Source organism: Urocampus carinirostris, chromosome 1, assembly GCF_059441175.1.
Source record: "Urocampus carinirostris isolate Australia breed hairy pipefish chromosome 1, RoL_Ucar_1.0, whole genome shotgun sequence".
In the NCBI taxonomy this organism is placed as follows: Eukaryota; Metazoa; Chordata; class Actinopteri; order Syngnathiformes; family Syngnathidae; genus Urocampus; species Urocampus carinirostris.
This window is the reverse complement of record NC_142349.1, coordinates 46352203-46379982: the sequence shown is the minus strand read 5'-3', so window position 1 is coordinate 46379982 and position 27780 is coordinate 46352203. Positions and strand designations below refer to the sequence as shown.

At 38.9% G+C, this 27780-nt stretch overlaps 1 protein-coding gene across 1 annotated transcript; it reads left to right on the top strand.

Moving 5' to 3' along the window:
• Nucleotides 1-1901: 1901 nt before the first annotated feature.
• Nucleotides 1902-25096, top strand: srlb (sarcalumenin b). Its single transcript, XM_088355747.1, has 6 exons — nucleotides 1902-2004; nucleotides 15762-15854; nucleotides 17051-17146; nucleotides 21545-21661; nucleotides 21752-21985; nucleotides 22051-25096. The coding sequence occupies exons 1-6, from the start codon at nucleotides 1917-1919 to the stop codon at nucleotides 22860-22862; spliced, it is 1440 nt and encodes a 479-aa protein (XP_088211873.1). The 5' UTR covers nucleotides 1902-1916; the 3' UTR covers nucleotides 22863-25096.
• Nucleotides 25097-27780: the final 2684 nt, after the last annotated feature.

The window sequence follows — 27780 nt, the reverse complement described above, 5'->3', positions numbered from 1 at the left end:
TAATTCAATTAAAATGCCAAAAAATAAAGTACATAAACAACATTGTCTTCAAAGAGTGTAATTTGCAGGGAAACTATACATAATTTCTGCTGTATGATACAAAAATGAATCAAGATCCTTTTAGAAAACCTTCTCTTGGGCCACAGCCAGCTAGCGGGCCTCGAATTCATCGATTGATCTATTGACATTTTTATTCGTTTCCACTGTATCAGATATAAGGTTACAATGAATCCCAAATCGGCAACTTTGATGAAAAAAAAAATGACAAAACAGAACGGCTGACGGGAAAAAGACAGAACTTATCTTGGTCCCAATCCCCTTGGAAGTACAAACACTTTTCACATAAAGCAAATCATGCAACCAGATTATTATAATCTGGTATTGTTGTGCTGTTTATTTCATTTAGGTTTTAGGGAGGAATAATCCAAAAGTCTGTGTTTAAATTTTGGACGATGAATATGTTAAGTCACATCCTCAAACAAAAATATCTTAAACAAAGATAGATAGATAGATAGATAGATAGATACTTTGTTCATCCCCGAAGGGAAATTCACATTTCCAGCAGCATCCCTGAGCTGAGAACAATCGAGAACAATCGAAAATAACACGGGAGCTGCTGGAGTGGCTGCCATTCGTGACGGCGCCGGAAGAAAAGATTCAATTTGAATCATGTACAAACAAACAAACAAACAAAATATTCATGTTTCAATAAGAACGAAGCATGATATGTGTTCAGTTGTTTGCGAGTTTGTCCAGATTTTCAATCCTTTTGATTAACCAATTTAATTTGATCCAGAAAAAAAAATCCAAGGCGATAGTTTAAGGGAATGAAAGAGGGAAAATTCCAGAGCAGGTGTGAGAATTGTGTTTTGTCACGAGACTCCAGAAGAGATGTGTCTCTGTGGCTATTTTCTATCTTTAACAGGTAAGCTAATTCTCATACAACCATTCTGGCAGAGACAATTATGAAATGAAATGATCTGAAATGATCTGCATTTATATAGCGCTTTTCAAGTCAATGACTTCCCAAAGCGCTTTACATTGTGCTTCACATTTCCCAATAGCGGCCGTGATCTGTGCAGCCATGTAAGGAGCTAACCTGCTTATTGAGGGTATTGGGGGTTCAGTGTCTTACCCAAGGACACTTCGGCATGTAACACGGACAAGCCGGGATTCGAACTGGGATCCCTTAATCCTAAAACGATCGCTCTACCTCCTGAGCTACTGCCGCCCCCAATTTATAATGCAGTTTTTCTCAGCTGGTGGGTCGGGACCCAATAGTTGGACCCGGACCCATTTTCAAGGGGTCGCAGGCCTTTGCCTTAGTATAGTCATTACAATAAAAGAAAAAAATAAATGAGGGTTATTTAAACTCCTCAACAGTGGATGGCGATATATCTCTGCAAATACGAATATTATTATTTATTATTTTAGACCACATAAAAAAGGCTGACGTTTGTTGAGCATCGCAAAATGCAGATAAAGCAGATAATTTATGAGATATGGATTTTATTATCATAAAGACAAGGCCACTAAAGTGAAGCTTTTTGGATTTCTTGAAAAAATGCAGCTAATTGAGCATCAAATGGATTATTATTACTTAGTCTTTTAGTTTTTGCTGGTGTTTTAATGTGAATGTATTAAACTATCTCTGGTTGAAACTACACAATCCTTTCATTCAATTCGTTTGAGAAACTGACCTTTTTTTAAAATTATTGTTGTGGCTTGTAATCAGGATGGGGTAGTGGGTCCTGAAGTTAGACCAGTTGAAAACCACTGTTCTAATGGGTATGCAATGACACAAGACAGAGAGACACACACACACACAACGCCCCTGCCAGTTTGCCAAGCCCCACCCCATCTGCCTGCTTGCCCTTTAACCTTCCTTCGTTGGTATATATAGCGTGTGCGGGAATATGAGCGGTCTCCTGGTCGCCACCATGAAGGGTAGCATCATCTCCATCTGCTGCTTCGTCTCCCTGCTGCTTTTGCAAGCCACAGCAGGTAAGGCCTCATTCTGCAACTTTTTTCTTTTTTTGAAGTTCATCATTTGAATGCAATGTACCCTACAAGTAGGCTCAAAAGTTCCCTCTGGGTCACTTACGAGACCATAAATCATTGAATAGCTATGATAAGCTATTTCAAATCCGCGTACAATTACAAATTTTCCTCGTAGGGTGCATTTATTCCCAGACAATTTTGACAACTGCTTTCCACGATTTGGTTATTTTGTTGATTATCCCTACTTCTAAAATGTCTTCCACTCTCACCTCAGCCTTAAGCCATCCAGACACGGGCTGTACCCTTGTGTGTCACCCTTGCCCGTCCTTGGGATGGCGTTGAGCTCCCTAGCAGCCCGTCGCCAGGGCTTTTTTATTCCAGGCGGCAGTCAGGTGTCTAAGATTGGAAGGCCTGCTGAAACCCAACACTCCCGTCCGCTATAGTTTCTCCTCCCCACCCTGGCCTACCCATACGCCGCACAGCTGCTGTCACTCTCTACTGTCACAATCACAATTTATTCCCAGCCGTTGGCCTTGTAGGGACATGCTTTCTCCATGCAGGAGGGGCTTTATGGCATGCGTGTTGCCGCTCTGCCCCAGTGCCATTCAGGTGTCTAGCCCCAAACTCCAAACTACCGCCCCGTTTACTTTTCCTGCCGATGTGCTGCGAGTGCTAAAAGGCTTAAAGCAGAGATGTCAAACTCAGTTTGGCCCTGAGGCCAGATACAGACTTTCTTTTCTCAGGCTGTCCAAATCAATAAAAGAATGGTAACCTCAACATTTTAGCTTACCATAGTTTTTTAAAATGATTTTATGCTTGTTCCCGTTTTTTTGTTGGTTAGCCTGAAAATGGTAAAAGTAAAAAAGGCCTGTTTCAAATACAGTCGAAACGCCAACCCAAACCCACAAAAAAGGATGAAAAAAGAAGAGTTTATCAGTATGAGCTAACTGACACTGCGATCATGAAGTTAAGCCAAGAGATGGCGGCAGAGGGTAGCAGAATTTCAAGTTGCGGACACCACCCTACCTTATTTCCATTATATCTAACAGTTGAGTGAATTCAGTTTTACACTTTAGCTAACTAACCATTTAAGTATAAATATAGTTGTAGCCTTAATTGTCTTACTTGTTTGAAATTAATTATAACAAATACAAAGTAAAAGTTTTAGCAGTGCTAAAGGCTGAGAGTATAACCTTTACTGCGCTGTTGTATCCAGAGGGGTCACTTGGTTCTTTTTTGTTTTAAAAATAATCGTAATTTTTGACAGAAATGACCTAGGGACTTTTTTTGACATACTCAGAAATGTATGGGTGTCCAGATTAAATCATCCAACAAGCAACGTGCGGCCCGCGGGCCGTACGTTTTACATGGCTGGCTGAAAGAATACCACACAACATCACTTTGAGATAGGGCTTGTTGGCACAGTTCTTGAGATAAGATGCCAAGCATCCTCTATTCAATTTACTTTTAACGTCACTCCCTTTTATGTGAGCTTTTTTAGAGATTGACAAGTAAAATCTGAGATTTATTGGGACAGTGTGCATTATAACTTAGCACCTCCTGGTGTTAGAAAACTCCAATGATTAAAAGCAAATGATAAACAAAAACGGATGAACTTCCACATCAACGGGAATTTCTTAAAATACTTGCATTTATTACATAACTTGAGGCTTATCTTGAAGGAGCAGTTATTATTGTCCGCCATCTTTCTGCTAAGCGTTCCTCCCAATAACCTTGAAAGGCTGAGCTAAAAATGAGGAGAACGATTTAGTTTTGGTTACTACGAATTTTGTAATCATCCATCTGCTTTGTCGTACTCCTTTTCAGTTGCACTGGAGTATGTAAATTTTACATAGTGGAGGACATCTTAATACAAACATTTTTTAAACTCTTTCTTAAAGATGTGTAATAGTTGTGTATTCCCTTTCGAAATCAATTTTGTTCTTTAAATGTCTCATTTGGATGTATTTGTGTTTTCACGTATTTTTTTTACATGAAATGAAATGATCTGCATTTATATAGCGCTTTTCAAGTCAATGAAGACTTCCCAAAGCGCTTTACAATGTGCTTCACATTTACCTATTCACACACACTCACACACCAATAGCGGCCGTGCAGCCATGCAAGGCGCCAACCTGCATATTGGGGGCATTAGGGGTTCTATGTCCCAAGGACACTTCGACATGTAACACGGAGGAGCCGGGATTCGAACCTGCGATCTACCTCCTGAGCTAATGCTGCCCCAACACAAGTTTATACTTTATACTTTTTTATGTTTACAGAAAAGTTTGCTTGAGAAGTTATGAAATGTATTTGTGCTTTAAGATTTTGTTAGATTTTAAAATATGTATTTTTTACATATTCCTATTTATTTTATGGATAACATTGAAAATAACTATTGAAGATGTTGATGATGAAGTACATTAAATAACTTATTCAAATGAACTATCTACCACCCTGTCCATTTTCAATTCAGACTGAAAATACTTGCTTATTATTATTATTATTATTATTATTATCAATGTTGTGTTCTCCTTATATAGGCTAAATTGGGGGTCTCCAACGTGGTGCCTGCGGGCCCCAGACTGCCCTCAAGGGACAGCTGATGTGCGGACCAGTTCTGAAAATAGCTCACCAGTGCTGTGTCCATGTGTTTAAGTTGTAAAATTATTTTTTCAAGTGGTTGACTCAGTCTATTTAACCCTACTTCCAATAATAACCTGCTAATAACATAGTAACAACACTGTATTGACATGATAAGTTGTTGTTCTATAAATGCATATCAACTAGGTGCCTTTTGTTCTAAGTACTAGCAATCAGTAGCTCAGCTTGAAAAGGTTCTAGAACACTGCACTGGACAATACAGTGACATCTAGTGGTCAAATATTACACAATATCCCTTTGAATTTTTTATAAAGTCCACAGGTCCTTGAGACAAGCTAAAGCTAATCATCATTTGTACTTAGCTTATAGGTCTCTAATGTGGGACCCACAGGACCCTAAGACGACCTGAGTCCCAGTGGACTGGTTCTGAAAATTTAACATGGGTATTGATGCTTATAGTGATTTTCTATGAAACTTGATTTCTTACTGGCCTTATGTCTAGAGATAGACAGATCCTATTTTAACCTCTTAATATTACAACTTGGTAATAACATAGTAATAATATGTTACTTTAGAAATGCATATCAAACTGGTAGCACTTTGTATTAATCAGTAACAAAACTTGTCTCTCGGCATAAAAACAACCCCTAAAACAACTTAATAGTTATATGTTAACGGTAAAATTAATTGCTTAGGTGACAATTTGGCACGATCATCATGTTGCCTAAATGTGGCTGATTGATTGTCATAGACATGAATGTCTTTATTTATTGCTCCTAATTGAGTTCACATGACCATTCTGTCATTGGCCCAATTACGTAACTTCTATTGGAAAACGAAAGGCGCTGAGGATTTTTGTGATACCCTCGGGTGTAAACATAGCATCAGAGGGACGTGATGATGAAGGCCATAAGGATTTGAGGATTCAAGGATTCCTCTTTGCACCTTGAGTTGAAACTCCTTCACCTGATATTCTTTGATAAATAGTTGTATTTTTTAGTTTAAACAATAAAGAACCTTTGGTTTGCTGATTCGTTGTCCTGTGTCGTGAGTAAAACTTTTACTGCACTGAATTGTAACAACAGACGAAATACAAATGTATATCCCTGAAAGCAGGGGTCACCAACTTTTCAAGCTAAGAGCTACTTTTTGTCACTGCATATGAAAATGACAACGTATCATGTTATTACTATGTAATTACCAGGTTTAGAATTTGAGTTAAAATCGCCTCAGTCAACCACTAAAAGATCATGCCAGTAAAAAGTCATATTTCCCGGAAATTCAGATTGACCCATCACTGGTGGGCTTTTTTCAGAGCCAGTCCAGGTGTTTTTAAGGGGCTACCTGTTACCCTGCCTTAAAGAACAGTACTTGAATATTTAGATAGCTTTTTTCTTTTGTATTCAGTAATTAATGTAAATAACACATACCCATGTCACATATTTAATGAACTTGAGTGCCATTAGTTAAATCTAGGGAGCAAATCACTAAACTAGAGCAGATGGAGAGTTTACTTCAGGTTTCTAACCAAACAAATGTATTTACTTAAATCTTTGCAAAAAATCTAACTGTTCTTTTCAAAAGTATCAGTTTTGGCAAATATTCTTTTCACCAAGATCTTTTTTAACATCCATTGAACAGTTGCGTGTTTTGATTCATTCTACCAAGGACTTCTTAGACAAAAGCCGCAAACAAAGAAACTAAAAATCAAACTTCTGATCACGGCTCAAAATCATTTGTATCAAAAGTTCAGATTTTTTAAATTGATGCAAACCAAATGCTCTATCGGTCCACTAGTGTTGAGTTTGTATCATGTGGTGAGTTCATTCAGGTGTGAAACTGCATTTACTCAACTGTTAAACTAGGTAACACATTAAATACCAAACGTGAAAATCTTGTTTCCCCATTGTTTGCGGACAAATGTGTTGTGTTTAGAAAAGAGTCCTCATCATCTGTGATTCTAATATGAAAGGTAGGTTACTAATGTAGGCTAAATGATAATGCATAGTACAGAAAAAAAATTGGAGTAGACATTTTTTTACTGATCTGCCCGCCTCAGAACAGAACGTCTGGATCTGGCCCCAGACACAAACTGAGTTCAAAGTCCCTGGTCTAATTATTGTTTCTCAAGTGTAGAGGATATTATCAAAACCCTACTCAAGTTCAAGCTAACCAAAAAGAACTTTCACACGGAATGCAATCGAAGCAAAGACTGCATGACTGCATTCACCATCAGCTTTTTTCTGGGCTATGTTTAGCACCAACATAAGGCGTGCAAATAGCGACTAAAAGAAAATCGGGTGTCGCTCCCGAGGACTGTTCTGGTGTCAGGTCAACACTTTGGTAGCAAGAACCTCCTCTTTTGCTCTTTTGTTTCATTGTCACGGATGTAAAGCGCTCCATGGGGACCAGTAGCAAGTAGGAAAGAGTCCAAGAAAGCTGTTGGGATACTGAATTAATCTTGGGTGCATGCTTCCTCTTTGTCTATGCACAGTGAGTCAAACCTTAAAAAAGGAAACCCCTGACACCACCTCCTCCGGTGTGCGCCCTCCTTTTGAACCATTGTGGGGTTATTTGTGACCAATGGGGGAGTACCGGCTCCACAAGCAGGGCCACCTGTTACCATCCGAGCGTGGCCTCTACTGGCCGCAACACGTGTCAGCCTGCACTCCGCCTCGTTGTTCTAAAAACAACATTTAGCCCGCAAAGGTTCAGAATGCTTAAAAAGGACATGTTGTGGGGAATGGCCATGTTATCTTTAATGCAATTGATGAGTTTCTGGAGTGGATACTCATCCCTCAAGTGTAAACTTAAAGAGCTGAGGTGCTGTGTTTTTCTGAAAATGGGTCTGTGAGTAAGCATCTCCTGTGCAATTGTGGTCATTTAACTGCTCATGATGTGATTATCTGCACTCTTATGAGATAAAAATCACAAGGGACTACAAGGGTTGGAACATGACATAAATTCTCATATTTGAAAGCATTTATTGATACATTTATTGTAACTCACTATGGAGTGATTAATTGATAAGATTTTCAGTGTTTGCTTTTTTGGTGAAATGGTCAACGCGAAGAGATGCTAATGCTACATCGTGTTTCACATGCGAACAGGGTAGCGTATGAAGTGCCGCCTTTTTGAGCAAAATTGCTCCTTTTTTGAATCTTACACTGGATTCTGCTAACTGGTCAGTATTTTTGTGTCTGCAATTTTAGAATAATTTCAATGAGTTCTTTCATAGATTGGTTCAAAATGAAATAGCTTCATAAAACTGATTCAGAATGTAGCTTTATTGAGACAAATTATCTGTCTTGCATCAAGCGGAACCCGAACTGGCCATGGTGGTCACTCTTAATTTAAATTATCTTTGCTGTGTGGGCTGCCACAACCATTGACCCACTGAATAGTAATATTAATCTTGCCTCTTGCTCTCAGGTTTGATTATTAATTATTGAATGACACAACACTCAAAGCTAATTCAATTGATGAGAGGTGGACCCAAATGCAGGGAAGCCAGAAGAGAGTGAGGTGTGCAAAGGATGGTATTTATTGACAGAAACCAGGAACAACAAACAAAAACAAACCAGGTCAACTACCAAATTGTCCCAACTAGAAAGAAAAAAACAAACCTGTGATGACAACACAAGACCGGATAAAAGTGGTATGGAAATGTAGTTCAGGATGGTAAATAGACAGGTAATTGTAAATAACACAGTGTGCTGTCCAAACAGTCATTATAAAGGGTAAGGTTAATCACGGTCAATTTTGGGGAGATTGGATTTACCTTTGACGATTTCTAAACCTAGTTGGCGCCCCCTAGGGGAGTGTGGCACACCAGATCATGACAAAGGATTGCTATTTGGTTGATTTTAATATGCTACATATGGGACCCAGTTGGTAATTTGTTAAATCCTTCTTGACTAAATTGTGAAAAACAGAGGAAAAATACATTCAAATGTTTTAGTAAAAATGGCTGATTGTGGTGTTTAGTCGTGTACTCAAGATTGCCTATAACAGAAACTGTACATATGAGGAAGATAAGTTATAGCTTTCACCCAAATTTGCATAATTGTGAATCATCTTGGAAATTCATAAGTCAGCATTTAATTAACCGTCCAAAACAGGAAAACAAGACTAATAGTCGTCTGGTTAGTTTAGTCAAAGTATTTCAAATCTAATTCTGATAAGATAGCAATGTATATGATATAAGCAAATGATTTACAAGACTTTACAGAACATGATACTGAGTCTGTCAATATGAGACATGAACTCAAGATGCGGCATTCCTTCTGGTTATGTCGATGCCCGCTACAATGTTTCCCCAAACGGATGTACGGTCGTGTGGCAACAGCCTCAGTGAGAACACATGCTCTCGGGCCCCAAATGTCGGGAGTTCAACTCCCCTGGCGCCTGTGAACTTGTTTCTGAACGCTGATGCAAGGCATTGCCCTACATGAGCAACGTGGCTTCTGTGAACTTGGTCCACGGAGTAGAGCGAAAGGTGTTAACACGTTCCGGCCTGCCCATTGAAGTACACTTAGAGAGCTTGCGTGAAAAGTTACTCAAGCGTGCTTGGAAAAGGCCACGGTGAAGGGCTTTTGGAGTGAGTACTCAAATCAGAATGAGTAGGTGTGTTTTATGAAGCACCTCATTCGTCAAAAAAGTAGGAGCTGTGGATTTTGGGGTACGCATCGTACAGTAGGATAAGTTCAACTTTAGAGAATAGTGTCACTAAAGATTGGGTTCTAGGGGACAAAAGCTCACAGAAAATAGGGCATTTATATCCATCTCACCATGAACATGTAAATGTAATTAACACATTGAATGGAATTTGACTTTCATTTGTGGGACTCTCAACATGTTTTTCTTCATTTTAAACATCTGGTTTACAACGGGAAAAATGAGATTCAATAGGAGTCTATGCTAGAACATTGGAAATTTCCCATGTTGTGTCTGTGGTCAATTTTACTCCCAGCTGTAATTTTGTGATTTTTAAAATCACCACTTTTTTCTCAACCCTGGGATATGTCAAATCATTTTTTTCTTTGTTATAAACCAAATGTTTAAAAACAAAAACTATAGACGTTTTGCACATAGTGTCACAACCAGAACGGAATTAGGACCCAGATGCGTAACGTTAACCACAAGATAATTGAGATGTAAAGGAAAGGCAGCGCCCACGATCCGGTGCTCGCTGGACGCGGGAAGCAAGCCGCTCACAGAATCGGAACGTGTTCCGAATGCGGAAGTGGATCTCCCGGAGCGGGAGATCGTAGTGTCGTAGACGGAAAAACAGGTCGATAGCCGGGACGGGGGAGAGAACGTGGTCAGGATCAAAAAACGAGTCGTAAGCCGGGATGGGAGATCAAAACGTGGTAGGGGTCAAAAAACAGGTCGTAGCCGGAGACAAACGGGGAAATCAGGAACGGACGGGTAGAAAACGGGTGAAAAAGCGTAAAGAGTCAAAGTGCTTGCCTTGTAGAAACAGAGGTTTGCTGACAGACTGACAACAGGCAAGTGACGGGACGGAGCTTAAGTAGGACGGGAACCAATCAGGAAGCCTGCAGAATTAATCAGTCCTCATGACACATAGGGTTAATGGTGCAACTTTTCAACCAAAATAATTGATTTTATGCTGTTTTATAAATTATTTTTTTCAAAAGGTAGCTTATTTTTGAGAGGGCAGGGGGCAAAGAGCTCAAGTACAAACTAGCGTCTCTATGTGCACGCTACATTTAGCTGCAGGTTATCATTGTGTGTGGCACACAACAAAATATGATATTGTGTGTTGTGATTTAATACGATGACAAAATATAAAGCAGAATCAGAATTCTGAAGTCATTGGAGACCTCCCAAAGCGCTTTACAATGTGCTTCACACTTACCCATTCACACACACACTTGTCTACCTGCTTATCAGGGGTTTTTGGGGTACATTTTGACATTTAACTCGGAGGAGCCGGTCCTTAGATGAGAGCTCTACCTCCTGAGCTACTGCTGGATGAACTGAGTTATTTTGTGATACATGGTATGAAATGGCGTTATCCATTATGATATTTAAATGAATAAATATTGTACACTATAGAACAATACTGTACATCATGGTACATCAACACATGGCATGGCATGATATACAAAAGAAAATAATTACAAGCTTTAACCAAATGGTAGCCGGCGTTATATGGTCCTGTGTTGTACACACAATGCTTGGATATCAATCAAATTACTCAACCATATTTTGCTCATTTGCTTTTAATTTGGTACTTTCCCCATTGGCCAACCTTTTTCTCACATTGTATCAGGAGAAACATTGACCCGTCTCATTTTTGGCAGCTTGACCCGGGGAGTTGTTCCTTAACTGCCTAAAATCGAGACGATGTCATCGTTTTTACTGATCATCTATGTTGGGCTGTGGGCCTACTGCACAAATTGCTCATGTCTTTTTTTTTCTTCCTTTCTCATCAACACTTTATTGATACATTACATGTAATGTAAATATATACAGAACTTGTTTTTTTGTTTGAACATATTCTATACTTGTTCCCGTTGAGAAAATGAAACGTTTGTTGAGGCGGAACGAAGCGTATCCTTGGTTAAATGATCTGAAATGATCTGCATTTATATAGCGCTTTTCAAGTCAATGACTTCCCAAAGCGCTTTACATTGTACTTCACATTTCCCAATAGCGGCCGTGATCTGTGCAGCCGTGTAAGGCGCTAACCTGCTTATTGGGGGTATTGGGGTTTCAGTGTCTTACCCAAGGACACTTCGGCATGTAACACGGACAAGCCGGGATTCGAACTGGGATCCCTCAATCCTAAAACGATCGCTCTACCTCCTGAGCTACTGCCGCCGGTTGTATAGGGGTGGGGTCATGCCGAATGTGTACAATGTATATGTAAAATTATGATCAATATACTGTTTGCAGAACGTTTATTCTATTTTAAAACATAGGAAAAATCTTGATTTGATAACTACTTTTGTGATTAAGGGCTATACAAATAAATGTGACTTGACTTGATAACTATATTATGGACCTTAAAATTAAAAAATGAATATAAATATAAATATAGATAACTCAAGAGTTCTCGTTTTCCACCAACTTCGTTCATAGAAAAAAAACGGATCTCTTGAAGAACCACATTACAACAAATGAGAAAATTGAAAATACTAGAGGCCTAAATGTTTTTTAAAAATGAGATGGTTAGATATTACAAAGCATATACAATACATATAACTGTAAGAAAATATTATACATAGTTTAAACATTAGCAGTTTTTTAAAATTGCAAATTCTAAATGCCACAAAGACAAAAGCTGAATAAAGAACTACTAAAATAAATAAAACCAAATTCTAAAAAATGTGTTGTACTGGTTGAGGCAAAATCAATTTAAGTACTCCATTTTTTACTGTAATTTCAATTGGTTGTTTCATTCCAAACATAACCTGTAATAGTTAAAATCCTTTTTGTTTCGTTTCTAAATGAAACAGGTGCATGGTTGTATCCCTTAACCACTAGGATTGTAATGGCACCATTTCCTGTGGTTTGTCTTGGGCAAGTACAGCTTGGTGGCACCCATCCCTCACAAGGATAACAAATGTTTTAACTGAAATACTTTACATTAACACCAAAGAACAAAACATTTTTTACAGGTCCAATAATTTGATTAACAGATAAAAGAATTGTATGTTGTACGTTTTATTACTACTCGACTGATTAGTCCCAATGCACAATGCAAAATGGTGAAGAAGCAAGACTGAAAGGCAAAGTGTGCTGTAGCAAGGGATTACTTTATTTAAATATACAATTCTCAACAAGTTATAAAATCCTTGCAACGTTTCATCGCATTTCATGGTTTTGGTAAAATTAATAATGACACTTTGACTGTGTTACACTGTCTGGCTATTGAAGTGTTTACATGGTAACGACAATATTTGAGTTATTTATTGCCTTGTGTGTTCTCCACGCCACAGCTGCCACTGTATCATCTTTGACAATTGTGCCGGAAATATCGTGAAAATGTATTTACAACTCTATTAGAGGGTCTGCTAACTCCACCGGCTACCCTTGCCACACTTAACTTGGCAACTATATTTATCAACAGTTATTTAGAGCACCTAGGTTTTCCTGAGACATGCGCAGACCTTTGCACACGAGGCCACACTCAAACAGAGTCTGATTAGCATGTGATCCGCATCTGAATATGGCTGAGAAAGGACAGATGAGTGCACATCATCGCTGGCTCTTATCTTTGCTGCAAAGCCCGTTGTGATGCCAAACAAATGTGTGTTTATTTTCAGGAAGTTGCGTTCTAAATTGGGAGCGGAGCGTACTAACAGCTGTGAGCTATGTCATATGAGAGCTTCGAAGCCGAACGTGACGGCGTGAATTCTCTCACTTTCACTCCCATGCAGGCTACAAAGTACACTTAGGGCAAACTTTATGTAAAAACACACAAGCTAAACAAAAGAAAATCATCTTTTAGAAAGATTGGGCCCCTTTGGGTCGGGTTTGGCGACAGGCAGCTGCACAGTGTTATAATTGGTTCCTGATATTGTTTTTGCATCTTTCCCGATGTGTTCACGTGGGTTTTCCATCAAACTAGAAAATTTGCTTTGTGGAAGTAAAATCTGTAGACTTTCAGATGGACGCTCTAATACAGGGGTCAGGAACCTTTTTAACCCAAAGAGCCAAAAAGGAAGAAAAGTTTTAAAATGAAATTGAGAGAGCCACATCATATATTTTCAGACAAAATTGAAAAAAATGCCAAACACACTCTCTAGACAAAAGCTAATTCTTCAGCACATTTTATTTCACTGTGTGTCATTTGATGATTTAATCAGATGTATGAAATGATAATAATGCCAAATCCTGTGTCCCAAATCAATGTAAATATGCCATTTACAATTTGTCTTCCACCTTAAGTTAAGAGTGTTGAGGCAATTCTTTTCCATTAAATTTGTCCTTGATCACGGTTTCAAAACAATGTGCATGCAAAGTTCTTTTGTAAAAATGTCACAAATTACTGCAAACGATAAGCTTATCGTCATATTCACTTTCGGTTTCGACTGCACTGAGCGAGAGAGAGAGAAGGAAGTGCCTTGCGCTGTGTGCAGGGATCCGCCCGCCTGTACTGCTCACCCAATCAAAGTGGTTTGCCAGCATATCAGTTTAAATGGTTTCTAATCGAGCTTCTGCATTTAGTTGCTTCGGCTTTATATGGACCAAATCGGGATGAAATCACTTGACTTTGGAGCCACAGAGACATGTGCAATAGTTACATTTTATTTCTGAGCCATATGTACTCATGAAAAGAGCCATATATGGCTCCCGAGCCATAGGTTCCCTACCCCTGCTCTAATATCTGTTGTTGAAATCACAAAATTAGATAAAAAGATAAATCATAGCTTACATCTAAAATGGTGAAAGTAAGAAAAGGTCTGTTTCAAGTAAAATCAAAACACCAACCCAAATCCCAAAAGAGATGAACGAAGAAGAATTTATTTTGTTTAAGACTGCAATACCCGAAAAAATCAAATAAAGTAAAAATCTTGCAAATAATTTTGTAGATTTTTGTTTTGGTTGGTCGGTTGGTTGGTTGGTTGGTTGTAATCCCTTTACCAGTAGGGTTGTAGGAGCACCATTTCATGTGGTGTGTCCTGGGCAAGTACAGCCTGGTGGCGCCCAACCCTCTCCAGGCCAACATGTGTTTCTCAAACAGTTGACCTTTCGCATGTTAGGCAAAAGTACTAACCACTGCTGAACATTCCTGTTCACTTTAAATATTATTTTCAAAATATATTTCTAGAGAAAATAACATGAAAATAAAGTAAAACCTGAGAAACAGATTTCAAATGCAGTATGGTAAAATTACAGATCACAAATGTTCAACTAAAAGTATTAACCTGTATTACTTCCCGAGCCAGAGTGACCATAAACACTTTGTTGTCGCAATTCATCTAATATTAGAATTTGACCTTTAAAAAGGTGAAACTGTGCCAAAAATTAACATTTTTACATTTTTGACTGACAGTATACCTAGGGATTTCTGGATGAGGCAAATGTCTTTCTTGGCTCAAAAAAGTTGGGAAACACTGCTCTAGGAGATTCTACTATTCAAGGAGAGATGCATATATTGCCTACCCTTCTCAGGCTGTTGGCCCTTTGCCCAATACTGGATAAAGCGAGGGAAAATGGATAGGTTGTCTGAATGTGACTGTAAAAAGTTTGTATTTGGCTGTAATTGGCTGGTGACTAACCTAATGAAGTCCCCCTAGTGCAGCTGCACATTCATTTCAAAATAACAAAAAACAACCATGCCTCAAAACTCTGTTGTAAACCAATCGGATCCCTTTGAATTTCCGGGAATCATTAATCACACTGACACAATAACGTTCTCAGTTTCAATACAGTTGCTGTTTTTTTGTGATATTCTCAACGTTTCCTCATTTTCCTCGTGTTAAGACTTTTTGAGTTTTTCCTTGCCCTCAAGTAGGTTTTAGATCATGAGATCCTGTCATAATAGTCTGTAGTTTGCAATAATCTTTGGTCTGTGCAGCCCTTTGAAACTCCATTTGACAAAGGGCTATACAGTACAAATAAACCCGACTTGACTTGACTATGTCACACATGACAAAGTCTTCAACTGTTACTGATGATGCTGTGTGAAAATGATATGGCTGTGTTTGACGGACACAAATATTCTTAGATCAGATTTATTAGCCCGATCCTGCCTCCCTGTGACTGTAAAATACAGTTATTCTTAATAGTTGTGTGAACCGGTAATGTGGATTTTCCGGAGGGACAAATGTATACTAACATGTGAATTAGCAGTATGAATGTTTACATACATTTCATACATACATCCTTGAGGTTTACATAGAAAGGCAAACAACATACAATTAGCCTCCTGTCAACGGATAGAAAGATAACAATTGTCCGTAGGAGAAAGACCATTTGGAATGAAAAGAACAACAAAATATGATTATTTTATAAAACCAGTCTCTAAAATGTGAGTAAAACAAAATATTACCTGTTAATACAAGCTTGGCATTCATTCAAAAGGTGGACTGTGTAATGCATGTGTTTAATGAACAGTAAGTTCCTAAAATTCTTCTTCATGGAATACAATTTACATGTTTTTCTGCTCCTTATTACAGAAGAGGAAGACTTCACGGCAGTCCTCAGAGACACATCTCACATCGATGAGACACTTCGATTTGCCACTGAAGAAAAGGCAGCAGACTATGCAGGTGAATGCAAAGGCCAAACAAATGGAACGCAACAAATCCAACAGATGACGCCGTTGCTTATTCCGAATGTAGAGTTTTGCAATAATTTAATGAATGCATGAATGAAAATGCGTTCGGCTTTTACAGGCTACAGCAGGGGTTGGCATCCCTTTTGACACAAAGAGCCAGACAGAAGCTAATTCTTCAGCTCATTTTTTTCAATGAGTGATGTTTGATGATTTGACAACATCTATGAAATAATGCCAGAGCCTGTGTCCCATATCAATGAAAATATACCACTTTATCTCCCTCCCGCAGCTACTTAAGTGTGTTGAGGCTCATTTTTGTCTTAAATAATAGTTTCAAAACAGGCTGGAAGCAAAATTTTTTTTTAAGTATTTCACAAACACTGCAAACGAGGATACCAACCTGTTTACCCAGTGCAGACGGTTAGGGCAAGGAGTGCACCCGTCCTGTCCTGGGTATAGCTCCGCCCATTCCTGACGCTCACCCAATGAAATTGCTTCAAGTGCTGTGCTAGAGTTTCTGGGTATTTAATGTTTGGCGTGTGGCTTTTTATTAAAAAGTGTTCAAACAATGAACATAGAATCATTAGTGAACTACCATATAAAGGATTATTTAGCAATTTACAGCCAAAATAGTGTCAGTTAGTGTAACACCTCAACTTTAAACTGAAGGCAAAACTGTGCCCTATATATACTGGGCCAAACCCTCCTAGGAATTGGGACAACTTCAGTTGCATGTGTAATAATCATCTCTACATCAACATCAAATTATTACACAAATTCTAATTTATCTGTGAGTTGTTTGTACTCTTAAAAGAACCATATACGGCTCACGGGCCATAGGTTCCCAACCACTGGTATACAGTATATTTTCTTCAATGTGACACTTCGATGAATGGGTGATTCCAGTTAAGCTATGTTGCTAACCAAAACAGCAACATCTAATTGATAAGCTAGTCAGCCCATGTTTATTGTCCTCGACTTGAAGCTTCAACGAACGGGAGATCCCAGTTGAGCTTCAGTGTGTTGCTAAGCAATACAGCAGCATCTAATCGATAATTTAGTCAGTAACATGTTTACTGTCAACTTTATGTAATGTTTTTGTTTTTTTTCAAAAGACTGGCAAGTGATTGTACTCCGCTGATGTTTTGATTCCTCACTAAAATCTATGACTGTGTTTTGTTGCTCTAGCGGCTGTGCAGAGGTTGCGCAAGATCTACCACTCCTCCATCAAGCCCATGGAGCAGGCCTACAAGTACAACGAACTGAGGCAGCACGAGATCTCAGGTACCACCAGAGCCCTTTACCTCATTTTCTTGAATTTTGATGTTGAGTTGGTTTGTTTTGTTGGGGTGTCTCCAACCAAGAGTATTTGAAGCATTAAGCAGTGTCTGAAACTGATGACAAAAAGTTACCGGACACCAGGGCAGACAACTCTAAAAAGTTGCCTGCCCCATTTTTCACATCTTGAAATGCAATAAGATGACTACTCACAAAAAAAAACCTCCGTTGTTGCAAGGTATTAAGGATTGATAATCAGAATATATATCAGAACAATACTTTAAAATTAGGTTTATTTTAAATCTACTTATAACATTCATTGCATGTATAAGACATTGCTGTTTTCCATCTGCCATCAGTATGTACCTGTATTTACTCATCTTCATTCACGCAATGTTTGCGTTGCGTCGTCTGCTACAAGCCACGTGAACTTCTCTTTCCACGATGCTTTTAATGTACGTTTACGTTTTGTAGCGTCATAAATTTTGTTAGCTTCTTTTCAATCTTTCTTCTGGGGCTGAGGTTTTGGCTTGATTCCTAACTACTTATTTTTCTTGTGTTCTCTGTGCGTCTACTTTGGAAAATGATACGCAAATGCGCGACCTTAGAACGCTCCGGAAAGTTATTCAATGCATGCTTCTGATTGGCTGCCGAGTATGCAAATTGCCAAACAAACCGAAATTCCGAAATTTCCAAACCGAACAAAGATTTCGAAATTGGAATAATACAAACGTTTGTTTGAAAATGGTATTTCGTTTTTTTCTCTTTTTTTCACTCTTTTTTTTGAAAAAGTTGTCGGCCACCCGCAGACGTTTTGTAAGTTGTACGCCCGACGTAAAGGATGCATGCCCGGTGCGTCCGGGCAAACGTTATTTCAGACACTGCATTAAGACTATTTGATTCCGTGCATAGCACTATATTGAAAAATACATACATCCTGGGAAGAACAAAACAATGGATGATCATGTTATACTAACCATGCATGATTTCAAATAAATTAAAAATTGAATTGTCAGTATTGTCATTGATCTCAACATTGTGAAACATTGTATGCAACGAGATAAGACACGGCACTCTAAGATAAAACATATAGTAAAGACAATAAACAAAATAATAGAAGACCGTCACAAAAGATGGAGAAAAATATTTACAACGTAATTCTTAGAGACTGCTTCAAGTTATAATAATAGTACAATAAAGGAATAGTGCATCGTAACAGTAGTGCAATAAAAAGTGTTGCACTAACATTTATCAGCAACAAAAATTTAGTATAAGTAGCAAGATATATTCTTTTACAGTTTTGCGCATATTTGGGTGGTGATGGCTCTCAGTAAGAAACTGTCTTTAAGCCTGTTTGTCCTTGTTTTAAGGGACCTGTATCGCCTACCACAAAGCAGGTCAACGAGGTGGTGGCCAGGGTGGGAAGAGTCCTTCTTATAATTGATGCTCTGTGGTGTCCTCAAATGTTTCCCATTATGGCTTTTTACAGTATCCATTTTGCATTCAATTAGTGTTGGGTTTTTATTTATGCAATACCTGGTATTGAAATGCCTTTTCGGTTAATTCAATTCAATTTTCTTTTTTTACATGAATATTTTTTCTTTTTAAATGATCTTAATGCTCAGCATAGTTTGATTTGAAGTTTTACGCCCATTCGCAAAAGTGTCTTTTATTTTAACGCATAATAAGCAAGATCGCAGCTAAGATCTTTCACCCATTTATACTCTTCCTCCCTTACCTTGCTCTCCTCATTTTCCATGTTCCTTCTTCCCATCCCGCATCCCGCTCCCCGTCCTTCCACCTAACAGCCTACCCTGGAAGAACACTGGGGGACGCAGCCACAGGTGGGTGCGGCTGGGCTTACCTGTGCATGGCACTGCTTCAAGTGCTCAGCCCTTCCTGGCCCACCCCCCTTCATTTGCAAACACAACAAGATTTGGCGCACACTCGATCGGCATCCGACACAAGAGTGCGATACAAGTCTGGTTCTGGATCCCATCGAACTGTGCAGTTGTGCTAATTGGGGTCGGAATAAAGAAAAACAATGTGCGTTTTGAACACATTTTCACAAAGTGCCACATGAGCGTAATGGCTGTCCAAAAAGGGCCTGATGTAATATACAAATGTAACTAATAATGCAAAATAACATATTCAAGTTATACCCCTTACAGTTGCATTGAAAAGATATAGATACTTATATATTTTTATTGTCAACCATGTATAACAACATTTTCTTGGACATTTTAGATATAATTTCCAAATTTCGCTTGTGGGCATTGACATGTTGCAAAGCTGCCAATTTGTGGATAGTGTGGTCGACAGGCACTGTGGGAAATTTAGTTTTGGTCAAAGCAGTCTTGAACAATTGATTTCTTAGACACTCAGACATCGTAAGGCCTCATGGGCCACATACCGTTAATATGATGTGGTGGCCACCTTTGGCCTGTGGGCCATGAGTTTGGCACTAGTGGTGTAAAATTAGGTGCTGGTGGTGGGGGGTGTTGCATGTGCACTTCTGGCTTGAGCAAAATATGAATGGGTTTGGACAAAGGCACTAAAAGAATATCGCTCCTTTTTTTGGGCTGAATTATTTGAGATTGGGGGCAAAAAAAGTGAACTGGGTTGTGGTACAACACACAAAACATGCACACGATGGACTCACACACTTACATTCACAAGCAGGCCATTACATCACATTGCTAAATATGTGGCTGGTTGAGTTTTTCGTGTGTGCTTTTGAGTAGCTATTTCTTGCGCTATAGCATAGCACTGGATAACGCTTTTCTTGATGCTTAAGGTTTCATAACTGTTTCACAGCCTTGATTCCTGTCATTGCCTGCCCTGTGTTTTATGGAGAGAAGTTTAACGCTTCTTTAGTCTTTACAGAGGTGGAGAAAACACTGTTGATCTGGCCCTTAATGCCATTTTGTAATCGAATCAAATTCAGGAGGTGAAATAAAAAAAGCAAAATAGATTTAAACCCATCCATACTGACAAACATCAAATGTACAGAAACTGAAATATTTTTGACAAAGGTTCCTGCTCCACCTAAGAGTTAGGAATTTATAACAATACACACACACACACACACACACACACATATATATATATGTATGTATGTATGTATGTATGTATGTATGTATGTATGTATGTATGTATGTATGTATGTATGTATGTATGTATGTATATATATATATATATATATATATATATATATATATATATATATATATATATATATATATATATATATATATATATATATATATACATACATACATACATTTTTTTATTGTAGATTCAAAAATCTTTTAATCATGTTTCTGTTATTTTTCTGTGTTATTGTGTTTATATATAAATATAAAGGTTCTTCGTTTTTCTTCTTTTATCTCTCTTTTTCTTTTTGTTATTGTATTTTTTTGTCTGTTTTTAAAAAAATGTTCTCTTTTTTTCTTTACGTTTCCCTTTTTTCAAGTCATTCCATGCATAATGTTACATAATAATTGGTAATGTAGGGATTAAAGCAACAAATCTAACTTGAAGATCCATTTAAGACCCGAAAAAACTGGCTCTTTTTAGTGAGCCGAGCTCAAGAAAATACTGTTCTCTATTAATAGTCGGAATCCCCATCTTTTTAAGTAAACTCTGAAGACGTCACTGCGGTGTTTTTATATTTGCTCAGAAAAATTAAAATTCTTTGACATACAACTTATTTAGAAAGTAAATGAAAGAGTTACTTTCCCTGATAATCGGTTACTTTTACTATGGAGTCGTTCACTTTTTGGAAGAAGTAGTAACTAAAATTAATTACGTTTTTAAAGTAACGTGCCCAACACTGTGATTTACTAAATGTTTGTTTAAATAGTAACCAAATATTTCAGCGGGAAACAATTTCCATTGTCATTGTAAGTGTGGTGATTGATTAAGAAGAAAGGTTGTAGTAATTCAACAAGTAGTTTTGCTTTCTAATTGATGGCTTGAGATTATACCTGCAGCGTATGTGCCTTTGCCTAAGTCGAACACATTGGCAAGCAGAAATTCTGAATTTTGGCAATGGTGATGGCCATTATCAGATCTGGGAGACAAATTATACATAATCCATACCAAACTGTATATATGCCAATGTTTCAAAAGCATTTAACTCTAATGCTTTAGCTGGTGTTTCAGAAAAGGAGGGAAATTACTTAAACAAAGCTCGATTATTGAAATGTTATCTTGCTACTTGAAGCGATTAAGGGCAATTTATAGTATTACAAGATGTCTATCAAATAGTCATTTGGTATGAGGTACGCAGATAGATTTAAAATTGAATGAATGGTTGCCAGCACCTGAAACCTTTTAAGCTATGAACCACTGTGCTCCTTAAATCTGTGTAAGCAACATTTTGCTGCCCTTGTCCCACAGATGGAGAAATCACATCAAAGCCCATGGTTCTGTTCCTGGGACCGTGGAGTGTAGGAAAGTCTTCAATGATTAACTACCTCCTGGGCCTGAATGACAGCCCTTATCAGCTCTACACAGGTTGCCAGACACTCACCAAGAGCAATTCTCACTGCACGATACAAAATTAAGTACTTGTTGTAATTGTTGGAATCGATCTGCAATCCTCAGGAGCCGAGCCTACTACCTCTGAGTTTACAGTCATAATGCACGGCGAAAAGATCCGCTCAGTAGAAGGCATCGTGATGGCAGCGGACAGTTCCCGGTCCTTTTCTCCGCTGGAAAAATTTGGGCAAAATTTTCTGGAAAAGTTGATTGGGATTGAAATGCCTCACAAACTGCTGGAACGCGTTACCTTCGTTGACACTCCAGGAATTATCGAGAACCGCAAGCAACAAGAGAGAGGTAAAGACGCTTCTGCTTTTGTGTGGACGGGAACTGGACAGTGAACTGGTTGTTTCTCATTCCAGGCTACCCATTCAACGATGTCTGCCAGTGGTTCATCGACCGTGCTGATTTGATCTTCGTGGTTTTCGATCCCACCAAACTGGACGTGGGTCTAGAGTTGGAGATGCTTTTCCGTCAACTGAAGGGCCGCGAGTCACAAATTCGCATAATTCTCAACAAGGCCGACAACCTGGCTACCCAAGACCTGATGCGTGTGTACGGAGCGCTTTTCTGGAGCTTGGCCCCCCTCATCAATGTGACCGAGCCCCCTCGTGTTTATGTAAGCTCATTTTGGCCCTACGATTATGCTCCAGACACCAGCCGCGAGCTTTTCAAGCGGGAAGAGATCTCTCTTCTGGAGGATCTGAACCAGGTCATTGAAAACCGCATGGAAAATAAAATCGCGTTCATTCGCCAGCACGGAATCCGCGTTCGCATTCATGGCCTCCTGGTGGACCGCTACGTCCAGACCTTCAAGGAGAAGATGAGTTTCTTCAGCGACCCGGAACTCGTCTTCAAAGAGATCGTGGACGACCCGGACAAGTTCTACATATTTAAATCCATTCTGGCCAAGACCAATGTCAGCAAGTTCGATCTCCCCAACCGCGATGCCTACCGCGACTTCTTTGGAATCAACACCATTACCAGCTTCAAATCGCTGGCATCTCAGTGCTCCTACATCGGAGGCTGCCTGCTGGACAAGATTGAAAAGGCCATCACCAATGAATTACCTGCCCTCTTGAGCAGCATCAACTCGGGCAAGCAGCCCGGCTTGTCTTCCTGCGAGGCCACTGGGTGCGGGGAGAAGCCTAAAAACCGTTACCGGAAGAACTAAGATTAAGTACAACACTTTGATCAGGGCAAAGGAAGGTGACAAGAGATTAAAAAAAGACTATGATGTAGGTCAAATCCTTCATTAGAAGACCTGCAATAACAAGAAGATGAGGGAACAGTTTTAACATCTTTAATTTCCTCAGGAGACCATGATAAATGTATTGTAGAGACTGTGGGGTGGGGCGGCTCATTGTCTGAAGAAGGCAGCTTAAGGATACAAGTGTTGATGAGTTGAAATATTGGACTGTCCGCAACTGTTGGAGTATTGGGAAGGGACTGATGTGCAGAAATAGTGCCTGGGGCAATGTGGGCATAGCCAGTCCAAACTTAGCCCACTTATATGTGCTTAAAACACTAAATTGAAAAGAGGTGTTATCAGTTTGTGTTGTTGGAGGTAAAAAAAATGCGGGTCAATTCCAAAATGCTTCAGACTTTGAAGCAGCCTTTTTGTGGGTGCTATACAAGCTTCCGTTTTGGATATAGCTTTAGACTAAAATTAGTAAATCTTGCATGTCAATAAAAGCCAGTCTCAACTTTTTTGTGCATGCTTTTGCCGTCCCAAAACTTAGATTTCCTAAATCCTACGGTGACTACACTCGTTGGGCTCACTGATAGGCAAACTATTACATTTGGCTGAAGCAGAGCTCAACTTTCACCAGGGTCTTCAGATTGAAGTTGATCCCTTTCTTTAAAGTTTGGTCTTTCAGCAGTTTTATTAGATTTAGATTTAATTTATTGTTCCCCTTAGAAAAATACACTTCTACTGAGTGTACCAGTTCAAATAACAGGCATTACATTACAAGAACAGCAGAGTGCCAAGCATCTATGACAATGTGGGACGAGGGTAGACTGAATGGGTCAGTGGGGCCTGTTGTTTAGGAGGGTGATGGTAATTACTGATTACTGTTAATTTCCCATCCATATTATGAATATGAATATATATATATATATATATATATAAATATATATATATATATATATATTCAAAGATGAGCTTCAGGATATCTTTTAGCTCAATGACCACAAAGAAGTTCACAAGTGTGCGCACTAGTGGACCTTCCAAATGAGCATTAAATGTAGACTACTTGCTTCTGTGGGGAAGGGAGCTGAAGGGTGAAAAGGGTCGAGCACAAGACTCATGAGTTGAACCCTGATACCCGCCAACTCTGTGAGTTTGGCTACAAATTTGCATGCAAAACTACCTCGGTAATCTTCCTAGAAGTGATCACCTACTCTCTGTATTCAGAACTGTGAGAATTTCACACAAAACACAGGGAGTCTTTGATTCAATGGCGTACAACGTCCTTCCTAATTGAAAAGGTTAGGTAAAGCAGGGCTCACACATATACCAAATTCCAACGTCTTAACCATTTTTTAAAAATGTGGCCAACCCCATGTGTCAAGGAAAATATGGGAAAACGCTTTCTGCTCTAATGGGTCTGGTGCAGGTCGAATTGAATTGGTCACCATTGTCAGTTCGGGAAATATGTCCATACATATTTGTTACACACATCACGCGATGCAAAAATCGCATAAGATAATCTTCCAAAATCATTTGAGGGATTTGAAGACTCTGAAGGCTCTGGTCTAATCGTCAGCCAATGTGTGGGATCACTAACTAGACTTGTGTGGGTAAGTGGAAAAATGTTTACACCCAGCACACAACTGTGGCCTTAAATCACATTCAGAGATTGGCTGTGGGCCTGTTGCGGCTTACATCAAGAGAATTGATTCTTTTTTTTTCAACATCTAAAACTTGAAAAATTCTTAACACCATGACTATTTGTAGAGATTCTCAAACACATACTTGTATTTCGATGCCCAGTTATCTAATCGCAAGTAGTGCTCCCTTGTCAAATACTAAGTCACATTGTTTATTTTCTAATTCTGCGGCCAAGTTCCTGACAAACCAGACTTACCTATTTTTCTCACTGTGCTTGGGATAGTGAATGCTTCGCAGGATGTGTTGTCTTAAGATGATGCTGCAGTTTCAGGTATGTCAACTAGAGAGTGCTGTGTAATAGTGGTGTGAAAAAACAGGGCCCATACTTTCCAATGCAATAGCAGTAGCAAAGCATAGCTGTGTATGTAAGTGGTTATTGTGCATCATCTTACTGGACCTGTGAATTGGATTTGGAATGCACATGGTGTCCAATTTGTGTTTTGGTATAAAAATCTAAACTAGATTAATTCGGAAGCTTGATCAACAAGAATAAAGGTTTTTGATCAATCAGGGCTGATCGTTGTTTGTGTTTTTTCTGGTATTTACAAAAACAGTCTTAAGGGATGTTAACTATTACTGGACCTGATTATTATCGTGATTATGTGTATTATTTTTAATCAGGCAACAACATATTGTGATTTTTGTGGGTGAGTGTGTTTTTTTTTCCAGTGTTCCTTTGAACTCCTTCAAAAATTACAGCAGCAGCACCATTGGACTGTTGGTTAGAGAAAACATCAATGTTAACAATGACCAAAAGTTAAACAAATAAGTTTGGTTTACTCTTTAAAAATTATTTAAAAATAACTTTTTTCAATAAGTCACCCTATAACTCACACAGTCCAACTGTAATGTGCATTGTGCACCGACTCATGCTAGGTCATAACCGTGAAAAATTGAAAAGGCAATGTCGTGAAGTGAGAAAAAAACGTAATTATCGTTCATATGCTGAAGGCTAAGAGAGATTAGGACCCTTTGTGAATGAAATGTCTAAGACATTTGATTTTAGAATGATGTGACCGGGCCAAATGCTTTCATTAATACATTTTATAGCCCAAAGCCAGGGTATTGCCTGTCATTTCAATTCATTCCTTATCAACTCAGTCATCTCATTCTCCCAAACATATTTTATTAAGCCTGGTTTTCATATAAAGTACCTTCTTTGCACCAACAGTTTTTCATGACTGAAAATAGGGAGAGGTTTTGTGGTGAGATAAAGATGACTTTCATAGTTTTAATCTAGGTTTTTTCTTCCTTATATATTATCACTTACATTTTGTACCTAAAAATTCTAACCCATCACCCCAATAAAAGTATTTCCAAAGACCATTTTTCTTTCAACTAGGCACAAAACGTGTAGTGTCCCGCCCCAAAATAATACAAATATTTTGCAAAGTATTCCACGTGATGGGGAACTTGAGAAATTTACTCTCAAAGTTAACCCGTCTGGCTTGTTTCCTCTAGAGTTGTGACATCAATGAAGAAACCCAACACTTTCAAAACGGAGAATCCCGTTAACACAACAAATGAGGCAGCTCCAAAATAATCAGCGATCGTGTTTGACAGTGATTGCATAATGCTCATTTCTGCTTGGAGGAATTGGAACTTGGCTTATAATGTCGCTAGGGGACTTTTGGCTGTATTGCCTTCTTTGACCTCCAAAAGCTACGACGGATAAGTTTACCTGCCGTCGTTACAGTGTGCGTTCCTTGCTTGCCTTCTCGTTCTTTTGGGTAGGCATTTGCGGCTTTTCCTTTGTGCTTTTCGCTATGTGGGTCGCGGTTGGTATAATTTCGTCCAGCTATCTCCCCATTAGTGTCTGGGCTGCTGAGGGCTTCCTGGTTTGTTTAATCATTGCCTGCACATAATGTGCTGTTTGGCTGGATAACCTGGCATTGGCAACGATTTTGCCGTGTTTCTTGGATAATTACCAGACAGCTCTGCCTGTTTTTTTGTTGGCAAGCCTCGTTTTTTGCCGCAGAGGCTGTGGTAAACTTTTGTGGATCAGTTGTGGTTAACCCTCGTGAGCTCTCCATGTGTTATTTTTGCCAGTTTGCCCTTTTTGACTCAAGTAGAAGTAAAAAGTAGTCATCCAAATAATTACTTAAGTAAAATTCAAAAAGTACTTGATGAACAAACTACTCAAGTACTGAATTACTGTAGCAACGTTTTTGTTTATTAGTTTTTCTTAAAACAACCATTCAATCAGATCATTAAAGTCCATCAAATTAATAATAAATTACATTTAGTTTAGAAAAGATTACGAAATGAAGATAAAATTAAGTACTTTAATCAATAATTAAATATCAATAATTTGAATCAAATAAACAAATAAAGCACAAGTAGCACATTTAATTGCAAGCCACTTTATGGGCCACCACACAAAATGTACAGCTTGGGCCAGAAACTAGTTCAGACCATTGAACAACTGTATGCCATTACCAACAGTGCTGTATTTATCATTTGTACCATTGGAGCATGGTTTAGAAACCACTGTTTGGTGTGAAACAAGGCTGAATTTCTCTCCAACATCTTCCTGGAGAGGAAGCTCTGGAGCAACATAAAGGTACAGTCAGTATTGGGAGATACAACATCACTAACCTCCGTTTTGCTGATGATATTGCTGGATTGGCAGGAGATGAACAGGAAGTTAGAGATCTGGTCAATCGCCTGGAGAAAGCATCAACTCAACATGGGATGGAAATCAGCACAGAATAAAAAACTAATGACCAACAATCCCCAAGGTATCACCACAAACATCACCATCAACCACATAGCGCTACAACCTGTCACCTAATTTAAATATCTTGGAGCTCAGAAGAGGGGTCAGAACCAGAAATCATGGCTCGGATAGCTCAAACCACTGCCACAATTGCCAGACGTCTGGATGGACGGGAACAGTGAAATAATTGATCAAACTCGTGCTGGTTACTTCCATCTTTCTCTACGCTTGCGAGACAATGACTCTCACAGCAAAAATTGAAAAGAGAATTCAAGCCAAGGAGATGTGATGCTACAGTAAACTTCTTGGCCTACTTAGCCCATGTGTCAAACAAAACGGTTCACAACACCATCACAGGGCACATTGGACCTTACGAAGAACTTTTGTCAACTGTGTGCAGACAGAAACTTCAGTGGTATGGTCTCAAGATCATCAGGACAGACAAAGATAATTCTCCAGGGCACAGTCCAAGGGGGC

Bases quoted from the DNA above. Each gene is read 5' to 3' on its own strand.
- srlb (XM_088355747.1), top strand. From the start codon at position 1,917: ATGAGCGGTCTCCTGGTCGCCACCATGAAGGGTAGCATCATCTCCATC. The intron at 2,005-15,761 runs GTAAGGCCTCAT...TCCTTATTACAG, and splicing joins GCTTTTGCAAGCCACAGCAG to AAGAGGAAGACTTCACGGCA. The intron at 15,855-17,050 runs GTGAATGCAAAG...TTGTTGCTCTAG, and splicing joins AAAGGCAGCAGACTATGCAG to CGGCTGTGCAGAGGTTGCGC.